The sequence below is a fragment of the Eurosta solidaginis genome, chromosome 1 (genome assembly GCF_040869045.1).
Source record: "Eurosta solidaginis isolate ZX-2024a chromosome 1, ASM4086904v1, whole genome shotgun sequence".
NCBI lineage: Eukaryota > Metazoa > Arthropoda > Insecta > Diptera > Tephritidae > Eurosta > Eurosta solidaginis.
This window is the reverse complement of record NC_090319.1, coordinates 209406490-209420527: the sequence shown is the minus strand read 5'-3', so window position 1 is coordinate 209420527 and position 14038 is coordinate 209406490. Positions and strand designations below refer to the sequence as shown.

The window sequence follows — 14038 nt, the reverse complement described above, 5'->3', positions numbered from 1 at the left end:
AAGGTAAAACAAAAACAATCAATAATGATTTAATATATGCAAAAATACAAGCGAGCACTTAGAAAACACGTCCGAACAGCGCGAAGGTTGACTAAACAAACAAATTGACAACGATACACTTAAATTGCATTTTTGTATATCTCAAATTTTAATTTTGTAATGTTTTTACATAATATAAGTGTTTTTATTAACTCAAGCGCGCTTTTGTAGCAACATACACATTTATCCTTCTTGTGTATATAACAAGTTTTTTTCTTCCGGGAATATTTTATTTTAGTGGTATGATCCTTCTGTAGTTTGTACTGTTTTTTTTTTATTTATAGAAAGAAGTTAAATTTAACCAAAGCTCAGTTGGCGGAGAGAAAACGTATTCAACGTCGGAATGCTAAGAAAAAGTTTGTTGAGAAAGGCAAAGTAAAAATATTACATTTCGATGTGAAATATTACATTTGGTTCAAAAATTAAATGTCGCGTTCCAAACATTCATGTTGTCACCATGGTAAAATTTTACTATATATATAAAATAAGGTATTTTACAAAGGGTAGAAAGAAATTAAATTTAACCGAAGTTGAGTTGGCGGAGAGAAAACGTATTCAACGTCGCAATGCTACGAAAAGGTTTGCTGAGAAAAACAAAGTGAAAATATTACACTTCGATGTGAAATTCTATAAGAAAAACAGAAAAATAAGGAGAGGAAAGCCGAGAAGCGTAAATCAGCATGAGAAAATTACCGTATGTTCCATATAACCCAAATAATAAACTGTAAATAAAAAACATTTTAAATAATGTGGGGCCCCACTGGAGATAGCGAAGCTATCGGAAGATGGGGTGGGGGTTTGCGAGCGTAGCGAGCAGGGGACAAAGCCCCCTAGTATATATATATGATTAATTTATGACGTTGCAAGCCTGTTCTGCCACATCAACAAAAAAAAACAAAAATAAATATTAACTTCCAACCTTTCAGTTAATAAAGAAAAAGGAAAATATTGTAACGAATTTAGGGAAATTCCGCTTATTCCAACCCTTCTGTTCACGTTCGAATCGCTAAGGTGTAATAAATAACTCCAATATTCAATTATGCAAAATGGTCTCTATTAGACTACTTTGAGAGTACTTCACAATAACTCTTACTTCACAACTAATTGCGTTTTTAAATCAAACTGCTTACTGACTACTCGTCTTTCGCTGCTTTTATACTCTCTGATGCCTCGTTCACCCGTTTCTCCTAAGGTCTAGTAACTTCGCTAACTGCATGCCTGGTTACAAGCCATATATGTACATGTATATTTGTAGTTTATAGCATTGTAAATCTTACCAAGTAGCGCAACTAATAGCTGATCGCTGAAAAGTCACACATTCACACGCACAGTACTCGACTCAGTTTCAAAAAAAACTTTAAGATTATTTAGCTTAAATTTTAAAATGGGATAATCCTTACCAATTTATGTATATAGAGAATATATAAGGCGTATTTGTTGTTATTAAACGAAGCTTTTTATTATATTAAAGTTTTTATCAATTTTTTCAACTTTGTTTTAACAATTTCTTGTGTTTTTAAAGCATTTTCGTGCTTTGAAGTACAACCATGTGCTTATACGTTTTGACGTTACATTTCATACACGTTAGTATTTGCCATTCTCATTGTTTCTAAATTCGTGGACAATGACTGCAGGTTTTCGGTGAGATTTTTCAAAAAATTTTATTATTTTCGTGAAATTTTATACTTAATCAGTGGTATTGTGGTGGCGAAAAAGGTTTTATACAAGAATATTTTACCTCACAACGCGACAATGTATTTCGTAATGCCGAAGGACTTACATATATGTATATGTATTTAATGTGGAAGCTTGCATTTGAGAACACAGTTGGCGTCTTGGTCCATTTGAACCAAAAGTGATTCCTTCCAACCCCATTTGGTCCGCTGGTCCTTTTTCGGCACGGGTTTGGTACTTTTATTTCTTTTTCACTGAAACAAAAATTCAAAATACTGCTAATACAATTTATAAGCATCTATAAATATGGCATTAACACAATTGCTTAGTTTCATTTACGATATACTGAGTTTGCCATAACGCAAATTTTTTAACCGTTCCTTACTAAAACCTAACTGCGCTATACCTTTTACTTCATTGCAATCGAGCAAATCTAGGTTCACAACGTTTGGTTGGTGAAAGAAATAGATTTATCCTAGAAATGTGAATATGTGATACCTAAAAGTACATTTTATTTTTGTTTGTGCAGTTTGAATTAAAGCCAAATTCAAATTTTATATAGGAAATCACGCAAACATCCTAAAATGTTTGCTTCTTACAACGAATACGACACTCTAGTAATTTGCCGAATTGTTTGTAAACCAATAAAATAAAACTAAAATTTGGTCCTTTTTTATGATGCCTGGTCTATTTTTTCGATGAATTTTGGTCCTAAAGGAAAACATGGTGTGGAAACCGGGTTTGAGAATGCATGTGGCAAGGTTGCATTTTTCAGAACTAAATTTTTTTTAATAATGAAATAGTAGTATGCGAGCGACTGCATCACCCTGCAAAAATCGTGTGACCAAAAACGCACACAGCCACACGAATTTTTGACAGGGGTGACGATTTGGAATGGAAAATTGTGCAAATGAAATAGCATGCTGACAAATTTTGCTTTCCCACAATGTATCGTGCTCTCTCGCACCTATTATTTTTATAGGGATAGCAAAATACGCCATTTTTGCGGGCAAAAAAATCCACCATTTCTAATTCAGCAGAGACAGCAAAACATTTGGTGGTGGAAAATTTTTTCAATTTTGAGAATTTTAAATGGAATATCTCCGGAAAGATTTAAAATTAAGAGGGAGTTCTCCAGATCACAAATATATATATTTTTAAGTGCGCAAACTTATAATTTAAAAGTTATTTGGTGTTAAAGTTTGCAAATTTCTATACAAATTTTATATGTGTATACGTATATATATGTGGCTACACAGCTTTGTAATGTCATCAATAAAAAATATATATATATATATATATATATATATATATATATATATATATATATATATATATATGTGCATGTTGCTACAAAAGCGCGATTGATTTAATAAAAACATTTATAATAAGTAAAAACAATGCAAAAATGAAATGTGAAATATACAAAAATGCAATTTAAGTTTATCGCCAATTTATATAGATATGTATGTGGATTAAGGTTTTGAAAGATGTGTAAATTGTAATTTAAAGTGCTATAGAAATTTGCTAAATTTGAAAACTTTAACAACAAATAACTTTTAAATTATAAGTTTGCGCACTTTAAAATATATATATTTGTGATCGGGAGAACTCCCTCTTTCATTTGATACCAATTTTTACTCCGAACTCGGGGGGTGCTATTCTAAAATTTTCCCAAAGTCTTTAATATACAATGATTTTTGCTGTTTATTTCGACAAAAATTTTTGATTTGATTTTTGTGCTCATCGAAAGAATTCACAATTATATAGCACCATGCCGCGAATTATGATAGAAGATGAAAAGCTTTTGCATTTTGCCAAATTAATGCCAACACAATGGCGTAGAATTGCGCCGATTATTTCAGAGGGTTAACTGGCACCAATTGTTCACACCAAATTGTTAGGTACAGGATTCGCCACGGGTAGGTGAGGTTGGCAATCACAACCCCTTGAATCATTTTGGTCGGCAGGTATGCCGCGGATATATTATTGGCACTTGTTATTGATGGCTTTTAAGCTGGTTAACTCGCTTAGATCTGGGTTGTAACTAATTACTATTAGTTGATTTAGAAGTTTTTTACTTAATGTAATAACACTTATAAAATTTGATTTCATTTTCTTCATTTTTTTTGTAGCTAAAACTCCATTCTCATCACGAAAGCGTACACCACTAACAAGTGCACAGAAAACGAATTGTTTTGTAATTTCTATGAAACCAGTGCCAAAATTGGAGTTATTTAAGAAACCTCAAACTGCTATGCCTTCACGTCTCAAAGAAAATACCGGACCTAAACAATTTTCGCATATCGTAAGTCCGGTTGGTGCATACATGAAAAATACAGCAACTACGCCGCTCATGTCAAATCTTAAGCAACGCTCAGAGAGTCCAGATGTCCGCAATGCAACTGTTTTTCGTGAACCAGAACAAGAATCGCGAACTTATCAGCCAAAATTCGGTTTGACAGGCAATACCATAACAAAAACATCCAGCTTGACAAAGAAGGTATATATTTCTTCTGAATTCAAGCATGTAAGTAAATGCAATTACTACATAAATTCTCTGAGCAATGAAACCTAGGCATATAGTGGTAGAGTTTATATTATCTAACTTAGATTATGTTGTTGTTGTTCTCGTTGTTGGTGTTGTTGTTGTAGCGATAAGGTTACTCCCCGAAGGCTTTGGGGAGTGTTGTCGATGTGATGGTCCTTTGCCGGATACAGATCCGGTACGCTCCGGTAACACAGCAATATTAAGGTGCTACCCCGACCATTTCGGGAACGATTTATATGGCCACATTAAACCTTCAGGCTATCCATCCCTCGCCACCTCAAGTTCCATGAGGAGCTTGAGGTCGCCAGAACCTCGTCTGTTAGTGAAACAGGATTCGCCGCGGTTAGGTGAGGTTGAAATCGAATCAATTCAAGTTTGAAATCGAAGCATTTGAAAATACATTTATTAATAATTAGACATATAAATGTATCAGCTATACACCATAACTCATTCTAATAACTACCTTCCAAGCGCCTTTACTACATGATTACATATAACGAAAATCATAAAAAAAACTGTACATACATATTACATGCCTAATGTTCATTCTTAAAGAAATTTTCTTTTAAATTTTGTTCAAGTTGCTCTGAATCGGTAACTGGTAGCTGACAAACATGATCATGACATATATAAACCGTTGTTTTACTATTTATCATTTTGAATTTTTGTTGTACACGTTGATTATAAGTATCATCCGGATATTGTGGATCAATCGTGCCTGGTATATAGAATTTTTGACATATTTCAACAAAACGTCGTGTATCATTCGAATCTGGACCGACAACTGCTACCAAATCAAGACCATTTTCATGTAACAATAATGCGGACATCATAGCTGGTAGCGTATAACAGAAAGGATTAACATCAGCAAAGAATTCAAGCAGTTTAGAAGCGCGTTGCTTAAAGCTTTTTCGTCCAAATAATGTGAGAGTAAGATAAGATTGCGTGCAGCTATGCTGTTGCCACATGGTTCAACGCCATCATGATCTGAAAAGTAAGACAAATTCACATTTTATGTAACAATAAAAAAGACTTAGGCTCATTTGCAGAACGTTAAGTTATTTTTTAGCTCAGAGTTAATTTCAAAAATTTGTCGAAAATGTAAGAGTTTAACCCCTCATGTCAGTTCCGTGCTAGAACACTTACTCAAACTTGCTCTTACGTAAAGCTAAACTGAGGCTTCGTGGTAGTGTATCTATCTTAGCTTAATGCCTTCCACGCCTTGGCATTTCTCGAATTCTCAGAGATGGCCCTGCTGTAGTCAGGAGCTTTATTACGCAGGTTCGAACCACCTTTTCAATCACACAAGAGCCCTTTTATTCGGTTTATGTTGTAAGAGTAAAAATACTCACAATTATAGCGAGAACGATTTCCTTAACCCCAATATCATATCACCCCTTACACTGGTGTGAGCATGCTGAATGTTATCACAACACCTGCTTCTAGTTACTTTGAACACTGACTTGCCTTTGAGCTCTAATTTAGTTTTAGGTTTCCCAAAAATCATTTGGCTACAGAGTAGCTCAATTCCCCTCTGCCATCAAAAACCAATACTGATTATAAAAAACAATGAACTACCTTCTTTTAGGCGTACAATCACATTTGGAGAATTTTCTTCTGAATAGAAATAGGCGCCATGTGTATTATCCCAAAATCGTACATCTTGTATCTCCTGAAGTTCACTTGCCCATTTTAGCACGCTACCATCCAACCACGTTTTATAATAATCCAACAGACCTCTGATGAGAAATGCGTAGTCGTCAAGGGAGCCATCGATAGATGTGGTACTGTAAAATTCATAATATAACTTACGCTATACTTTCCAGCGTTGCATCACCAGTCCCTAGTCCATAGCAAGAGCGGAGCACCACTTTTCTTTCGTTATCATATAAATGCTTATGCATAAATTTATATAAATCTTCAGCTGCTTTTGCATATTCGTGCCGCTTTTCACCACCACAATTTGCCAATTGAGCTAAATCCGACAACACTAATCCATTCCATGCACAAATAATTTTTGTATCCAAATGTGGACGTGGACGTTGATCGCGTATTTTGTGCAAGACTTCATTGGTAATATTAAGTACCCGTTGTAATTGCTCTTCGGTTAAGCCGAATTTATCACATGTCTCAGCAATGGAACTACGAACAATGTGTATATTTTTCACAGTTAGATGACCATGCGGATCACTTTTTGGTTCAACATTGCCCTTTGCACGCAAGTCGTAGTGAAAAGTATAAATTTCAAATATACGTTCCATGTCCAATTTTATTTCTTCATAAAGCGTTGCATTTGCATCCACAGCCGAATTCACTTCAGCCCAAGTCCAAGCATAGAACGCACCTTCGACTTTTGCGCTAGCATCTGCTGTAGGTAAAGAATCAACATCTTCGCCAGCAAAGAAACCATCCCCAAGGTGACGTAAATCTTTCATTAAATAACGAAATATACCATCAGAGTAGCGCATATATGTCTTATCATTTATTAGCTTATAAGCACTTGCGTAGGCGGTCATAAGTTGACCTTGATCATAGAGCATTTTTTCAAAATGTGGCACATGCCAAACACGATCCACCGAGTAACGCGCAAAACCACCAAAAACATGATCATGTATACCACCGTGACCAATGTGTTGTAAGGTTTGCAGCACCATATCGAGCACATCTGCATCTTTGGTGATAATATAGGCATGTAAAAGGAATTTGAGACGTGAAACTTCAGGTAATTTCGGTTGTGTACCAAAACCGCCGTGTTGTTGATCATAACGTCGCTTAAAGATGCGTAAAGACTCTTGCAGCTTTGCGTCCGCACTACCTGGCTGAAATACAGCTGTCGTCGATTTTTCGCTTAGTGATTTTTGTATTGCTGCTATAACATATTTGCCTGTTACTCTTAGCTCATCTTGATTGGATTGCCATTTGGAGGCGATAGTTTTGAGCACAGTAGAGAATGAGGGCATGCCCCAACTGTTGTGTACCAAAACCGCCGTGTTGTTGATCATAACGTCGCTTAAAGATGCGTAAAGACTCTTGCAGCTTGGCGTCCGCACTACCTGGCTGAAATACAGCTGTCGTCGATTTTTCGCTTAGTGATTTTTGTATTGCTGCTATAACATATTTGCCTGTTACTTTTAGCTCATCTTGATTGGATTGCCATTTGGAGGCGATAGTTTTGAGCACAGTAGAGAATGAGGGCATGCCCCAACTGCAAGTAATTAAAATAAAATCAGCTTTATCACTGGTTGTTGTTGTAACAGTGCTTCGCCCCATCCAATAGGTCTGACTAACCACAAATTGTTATCAATATCCTCTAACGGGAGTTCAAGGAAACATGCTGTTTCAACAGTGGTGGACCATAAGGAAAGGGGTGTTAGAGGCGTTGGTTCCACATTACAATTAAATAGATGGTTGGTGTCATGTGGGGATACATTGCAAGCGGGGCATACATTTTGTATGTCGGGGTTGATTCTGGATAGGTAAGAGTTTAACCTGTTACAGTATCCAGAACGAAGTTGAGATAGAGTGACTCGCTTTTTTCTGGGGAGTACGCGATCTTCCGCAAGTTTTGGGTACTGCTCTTTGAGTACTGGATTCACCGGGCAATTCCTAGCATAAAGGTCCGACGCCTGTTTGTGTAGTTCACTGGGGACCTGCTTGTGTTTTTTTACTTCATACGACTGAGTTCTCAGGTGTCGTATTTCCTCATTATGCTTACGGAGATGACTCTTTAAGCCCCTAAGCAGTGTTGGATCAACAATCAGATGTCTGTTGGGATGCCCAAGTTGGGATGCTGTGTATTTTTCAGAAACTGTTTGGTTAGCATTTCATTTATTTCCCTTATTGGGAGTTTTCTCGCTTCATAGGTGGTGTTCCGAGGACATAAGGAGGCATCCCGTAGCGGTTTTGGGGGCAGCATTTTGGCAGGCCTGTAGTTTCTTCCAGTGAGTAACCTTTAGGCTTGGCGACCATATCGGAGACGCGTACCATGCAAACGTCTATTTATATTTACCCCAAGTACTGCCGATTTATCGAATTATATTAAATATTTGTTACAGCTCTGGATTTTCGTTACTAGTATTCGTGCTAGTGCATGCTCTCCAAGATGTAGATCCTGATCGAAAGTCACACCCAAAATTTTAAGGTGTAAGACAGTCGGTAGGGTAATGTCATATGGTCGACATTTGGTGCGGCCATGTTTTAAATAAGATCACCGATGATTTGGTTGGTTACAATATCAGGTTTCGCGAGGCGACAAAACTGGAGTGATTGGGGAGATAGCTATTTATTTTATTACAAAGCTCATCGATGTAGGAAACAATAGCATAGGCGTAGAAGCAATAGTGACTCCTGGTGGTAAAGGTAGCTATTGATATGTAGCAGCAGTTTGAATATGAGTTTTTTTAAGTTATTGCAAAAAAAGCGTTAAGGATTTTGAATATCTTATCAGGTATCTTCGTACATGTTTCTAAGAATGAAGAATAAAACCTATTCAAACTTCGCTATACTTTAACATACAATAATTTCCCCATTTTAACACAACTATCATTTTTTGATTTTATTAAATTTTATAAAATGTTTCTTCCTCTACAGTTCAATTTACTTATAGGATGATAAAGATGGCTTCGCATTATCTCCATCAGTAACTGTGACAATGTGGCCACAGCGTGACTCGGAGCGTCTCTTCAATAGCTCTCTAGTGGCGATGGTGACAGCAGAGAAACCCAACTGTTTACAAATGTTACACTTCAAAAAGAATCAAAATATCTGCCAATGGGTCTACGGCTCAAATACACACAGTATATGAATGAATCGAACGCACATAATTGTCTGCCTAACGGATAGTATACATAATTAAATCGAAAATATTGTACCAAACGAACTAGGTCTGAATACTAAAACAGTACACATATTCAAAATCGATGAGAAGGCTGTGATGATGGTAAAGGGTGAGTTGTTGAATACCATACGAAAACCACTTTAACCCATCTATATATTTGCATTACAGCTAAAGCTTTACAAACAGCAAAAATTAGTGGCGCCAAGCAATTGGAAAAGGCAGTGAAGCATTCATGACACTGTACGGATGGTGCAAAGTTAGAAACTGCTGTTGTAACTGCTGCCACCGACACAACGGTCATCTCTACTTCGCCGAGTAGCGGCTCGTTCGACTATCTATCGAAGACAGTATAATCATATCTTTTGCCAACACAGATTAGCAATGTGCTTGCACAGGAAAAGATTTCAATTGAACCCAATTAAGAGAGTTTATTTATTATTAAAGTACTTACTTTTCTTTATATCAAAAGTATTAATTTAAGTTGCAATTTCATGTACGTATATAATAAGGGATGTGATATGATTGCTGTCGGAATTAGATTTGAAACCAATCAATACTTCTGCTAAGGGTTGCAGAATTATTGCTGGAATGATTCGATTTAGAACAATAATAAGTTTGACTCAATTACTAGTTCTACATTTTTAAATTCATATTTTACTTTACTTTATTACTTTCAAATTCAATTATGACAGCAATCGGATTCCACGACACCTTGAATATTCTTGATCTGAAAAAAGAGTAAATCTAATCTAAATTTCTACTTAGCTTTAAGTTGTACACTTAAATTGATTGAAATAATAAAATTTTTTATTCGAAACCATGGAAACAACTCAAATTTTACATGAATGTAATACACTTCTGAATTGTCCAAATATAAAGTTAGCTGCTGCAGCAATATAGCTAAAAGCAATTAATATATTTTTTATGTTATTATTAAAGTATTACATCTTTTTCATATTAGATGTATTAATTTAAGTTGCAATTTCATGAATATATGAGGCTCCAAGATGCAAAACCAGATGAATCCATGATATGTAAAACTTAGAAAAGCACAAAAAAGCTGAAATTTTGTAAATTGTTATGAATTTTCAATACGGGTTTTTAGAATGTTGCTAGGCGATATTTTCGCAATTAAAATATTATTTTAAAATTTTTAAATATCTGGTTTTACATCTAGGCGCCTAATATATAATATTCTTTATTTGGCAAAAATTGACTAAATCGAATGATATGTTTTAAATAAATGTTTATATTATATTTTATGTTTGGTTATTATAATTAAAAATAAATATTGAAAATTAAATTTTTTTGGTTCATATTTTATTCTCGTGTCTGCTACAGGTAAAGTAAATCGGTAGGTAAAATTCAAGTTATATGGCGGTTATATAAACGGTAAAACCGCAGTAAAATTGATTGTCAAATGACTCGAAAATGTAGAGGAAAAAACCGAAAATTTGACCGCCTTTTGACGCGCATTGTGACGTGTGTGAGCAGAGTAATTTGACAATCAATTTTACTGCGGTTTTACCATTTATATAACCGCTATATAACATTAATTTTACCTGCAGATTTACTTTACCTGGAGCAGCCATATGAATAAAATATGAACCAAAAAAATTGAATTTCCAATATTTATTATTTTCAATATTATTATATATGTACATGTAATTGGAACTTATATTAATACAGTTCATATAAAAAAGAAGTAAGTACTTTAATAATAAATAAACTCGCTTAATTGGTTTTTCTTTTCCAATTGCAATCTTTTCTAAGCGAGCAGAAAATAATTTTAAGATTTAGAAAAAACTCCAATTATTTGAATAATCTACAACTTAAGGCTTAGTAGAAATTCAGATTAGGTTTACTTTTTTTCCAAATCAAGAATATTCAAAGGTGTCGTGGAATCAGATTGCTGTCGTAATTGGTGAACTTAAAAATGTACTAGTAATTGAATCAGACTTATTATTGTTCTAAATCTAACCATTCCAGCAATAATTCTGCAACCCTTAGCAGAAGTATTGATAGGTTTCAAATCTAATTCCAACAGCAATCGTACCACGACATACTTTATGATATATGTACATGAAATTGTAACTTAAATTAATACAGTTCATATAAAGAAAAGTAAGTATTTTAATAATAAATAAACTCGCTTAATTGGTTTTCGTTTTCCAATTGAAATCTTTTCCAAGCAGACAGAAAATAATTTTAAGCTTTAGAAAAAACTCCAATTATTTGAATCAATTTAAATCTACAACTTAAAGCTAATTAGAAATTCAGATTAGATTTACTCTTTTTTTTTCAGATCAAGAATATTCAAAGGTGTCGTGGAATCCGATTGCTGTCGTAATTGAATTTGAAAGTAATAAAGTAAAGTAAAATATGTATTTAAAAATGAGGACTAGTAATTGAGTCAGACTTATTATTGTTGTAAATCTAACCATTCCAGCAATAATTCTGCAACCCTTAGCAGAAGTATTGATTGGTTTCAAATCTAATTCCTACAGCAATCGTACCACGACATACTTTATTATATATGTACATGAAATTGTAACTTAAATTAATACAGTTCATATAAAGAAAAGTAAGTACTTTAATAATAAATAAACTCGCTTAATTGGTTTTCGTTTTCCAATTGAAATCTTTTCCAAGCGGACAGAAAATAATTTTAAGCTTTAGAAAAAACTCCAATTATTTGAATCAACTTAAATCTACAACTTAAAGCTAATTAGAAATTCAGATTATATTTACTCTTTTTTTTCAGATCAAGAATATTCAAAGGTGTCGTGGAATCCGATTGCTGTCGTAATTGAATTTGAAAGTTTCTAACTTTGCACCATCCGTACAGTGTCATGAATGCTTCACTGCCTTTTCCAATTGCTTGGCGCCAGCAATTTTTGCTGTTTGTACAGCTTTAGCTGTAATGCAAATATATAGATGGGTTAAAGTAGTTTCCGTATGTTATTCAACAACTCACCCTATACCATCATCACAGCCTTCTCATCGATTTTGAATATGTGTACTGTTTCAGTATTCAGAGCCAGTTCGTTTGCAGCAATATTTTCGATTTGATGAATATGTATACTATCCGTTAGGCAGACAATTGGGTGCGTTCGTTTCATTCATATGGGCGGGTATTTGAGTCGTCGACGCAATGGCAGATATTTTGATTATTTTTGAAGTGTAACATTTGTAAACAGTGGGTTTCTCTGCAGTCACCATCACCACTAGAGAGCTATTGATGAAACGCTCGACCAAGATAATATGTTGCGATTTACGCGCATAGATTTCTTCCACCTTATCACAGTTATTCATGGAGAAAATGCGAAAGCCATCTTTACCATCTAATACGTAAATTGAACTGTAGAGGAAGAAACATTTTATAGAATTTAATAAAATCAAAAATGATAGTAGTGCTAAAAAGGGGTAAAGTATTGTATGTTAAAGTATAGCAAAGTCTCAGCGGATTTGTCGTGGTGAAAATTGAGTTTGAATAAGTCTCATTCTTCATTCTTAGAAACATGTACGAAGGTACCTCATAAGATATTAAAAATCCTCAACACTTTTTTGCAATAACTTAAAAAAAACTCATATTCAAACTTCTACATATCAATAGCTACCTTTACCACCAGGAGCCACTATTTTTTCTACGCCTATGCTATTGTTTCCTACATCGATGAGCTTTGTAATAAAATAAACAGCTATCTCCCCAATCTCACCAGTTATGTCACCTCGCGAAACCTGGTATTGTCACCAACCATTTCATCGGTTATTTAAAACATGGCCGCGCCAAATGTCGACCATATGACATTACCCTACCGACTGTCTTACACCCTAAAATCTTTGGTGTGACTTTCGATCAGGATCTGCATTTTGGAGAGCATGCACTAGCAATTGTAACGAAAATCCAGAGCTGTACCAATATTTAATATAATTCAATAAATCGGCAGTACTTGGGGTAAATATAAATAGACGTTTGCATGGTACGCGTCTCCGATATGGTCGCCAAGCCTAAAGGTTACTCCCTGGAAGAAAATACAGGCCTGCCAAAATTCTGCCCCCAAAACCGCTACGGGCTGCGTTCTTATGTCCTCGGAACACCACCTGCACAATGAAGCGAGAAAACTCCCATTAAGGGAAAGAAATGAAATGCTAACCAAACAGTTTCTGTACAATACCCAGAAACCTGGGCATCCCAACAGACATCTGATTGTTGATCCAACACCGCTTAGGGGTTTAAAGAGTCATCTCCGTAAGCATTATGAGGAAATACTGCACCTGAGAACTCAGCCGTATGAAGCAAAAACACAAGCAGGTCCTCAGTGAACTCCACAAACAGGCGTCGGACCTTTATGCTAGGAATTGCCCGGTGAATCCAGTACTTAAAGAACAGTACCCAAAACTTGCGGAAGAGGACCGCATACTCCCCAGGGAAAAGCGAGTCACTCTACCTCAACTTCGTTCTGGATACTGTAACAGGTTAAACTCTTAGCTATCCAGAATCAACCCCGACATACAAAATATATGCCCCGCTTGCAATGTGTCCCCACATGACACCAACCATCTCTTTAGTTGTAATGTGGAACCAACGCCTCTAACACCCCTTTCATTATGGTCCACCCCTGTTGGAACAGCAAGTTACCTTGGACTCCCGTTAGAGGATATTGATGACAATTTGTGATCGGTCGCACCTATTAGGTGGGGCGAAGCACTGCTACAACAACAACAACCATCTCGGGAACGATTAATATCATCACATTAAACCTCCTAAGCCATCCCGCCCCACCCCCTATTCCCACGAGGAACTTGGGGTCGCCATTACACATTACACTGAACGAGTCCGCCGCACAATCATTATAGCATCATGTAACGAAGCTCAGTTTCTTCCAAAAATTGTTCGGCACCGCCACGTAAAATCAATTTATATGTTCTAGCAT

At 35.5% G+C, this 14038-nt stretch overlaps 1 protein-coding gene, 1 long non-coding RNA gene and 1 pseudogene across 2 annotated transcripts in view; 2 read left to right on the top strand and 1 right to left on the bottom strand.

Moving 5' to 3' along the window:
- LOC137237002 (uncharacterized) overlaps nt 1-14038 on the top strand; it is a 217123-nt gene that overhangs the window by 72721 nt on the left and 130364 nt on the right. The window lies entirely within an intron of this gene.
- The window catches only part of LOC137237001 (uncharacterized), a 30159-nt gene continuing 16845 nt past the window's right edge, over nt 725-14038 (top strand). Inside the window, exons 1-2 of the mRNA XM_067760124.1 lie at nt 725-733; nt 3849-4243. Of these exons, the coding sequence (XP_067616225.1) occupies nt 3923-4243 (321 nt within the window). The 5' untranslated portion in view covers nt 725-733; nt 3849-3922. The remainder of the gene's footprint in view (nt 734-3848; nt 4244-14038) is intronic.
- Nucleotides 4639-7266, bottom strand: LOC137238776 (spermatogenesis-associated protein 20-like; annotated as a pseudogene).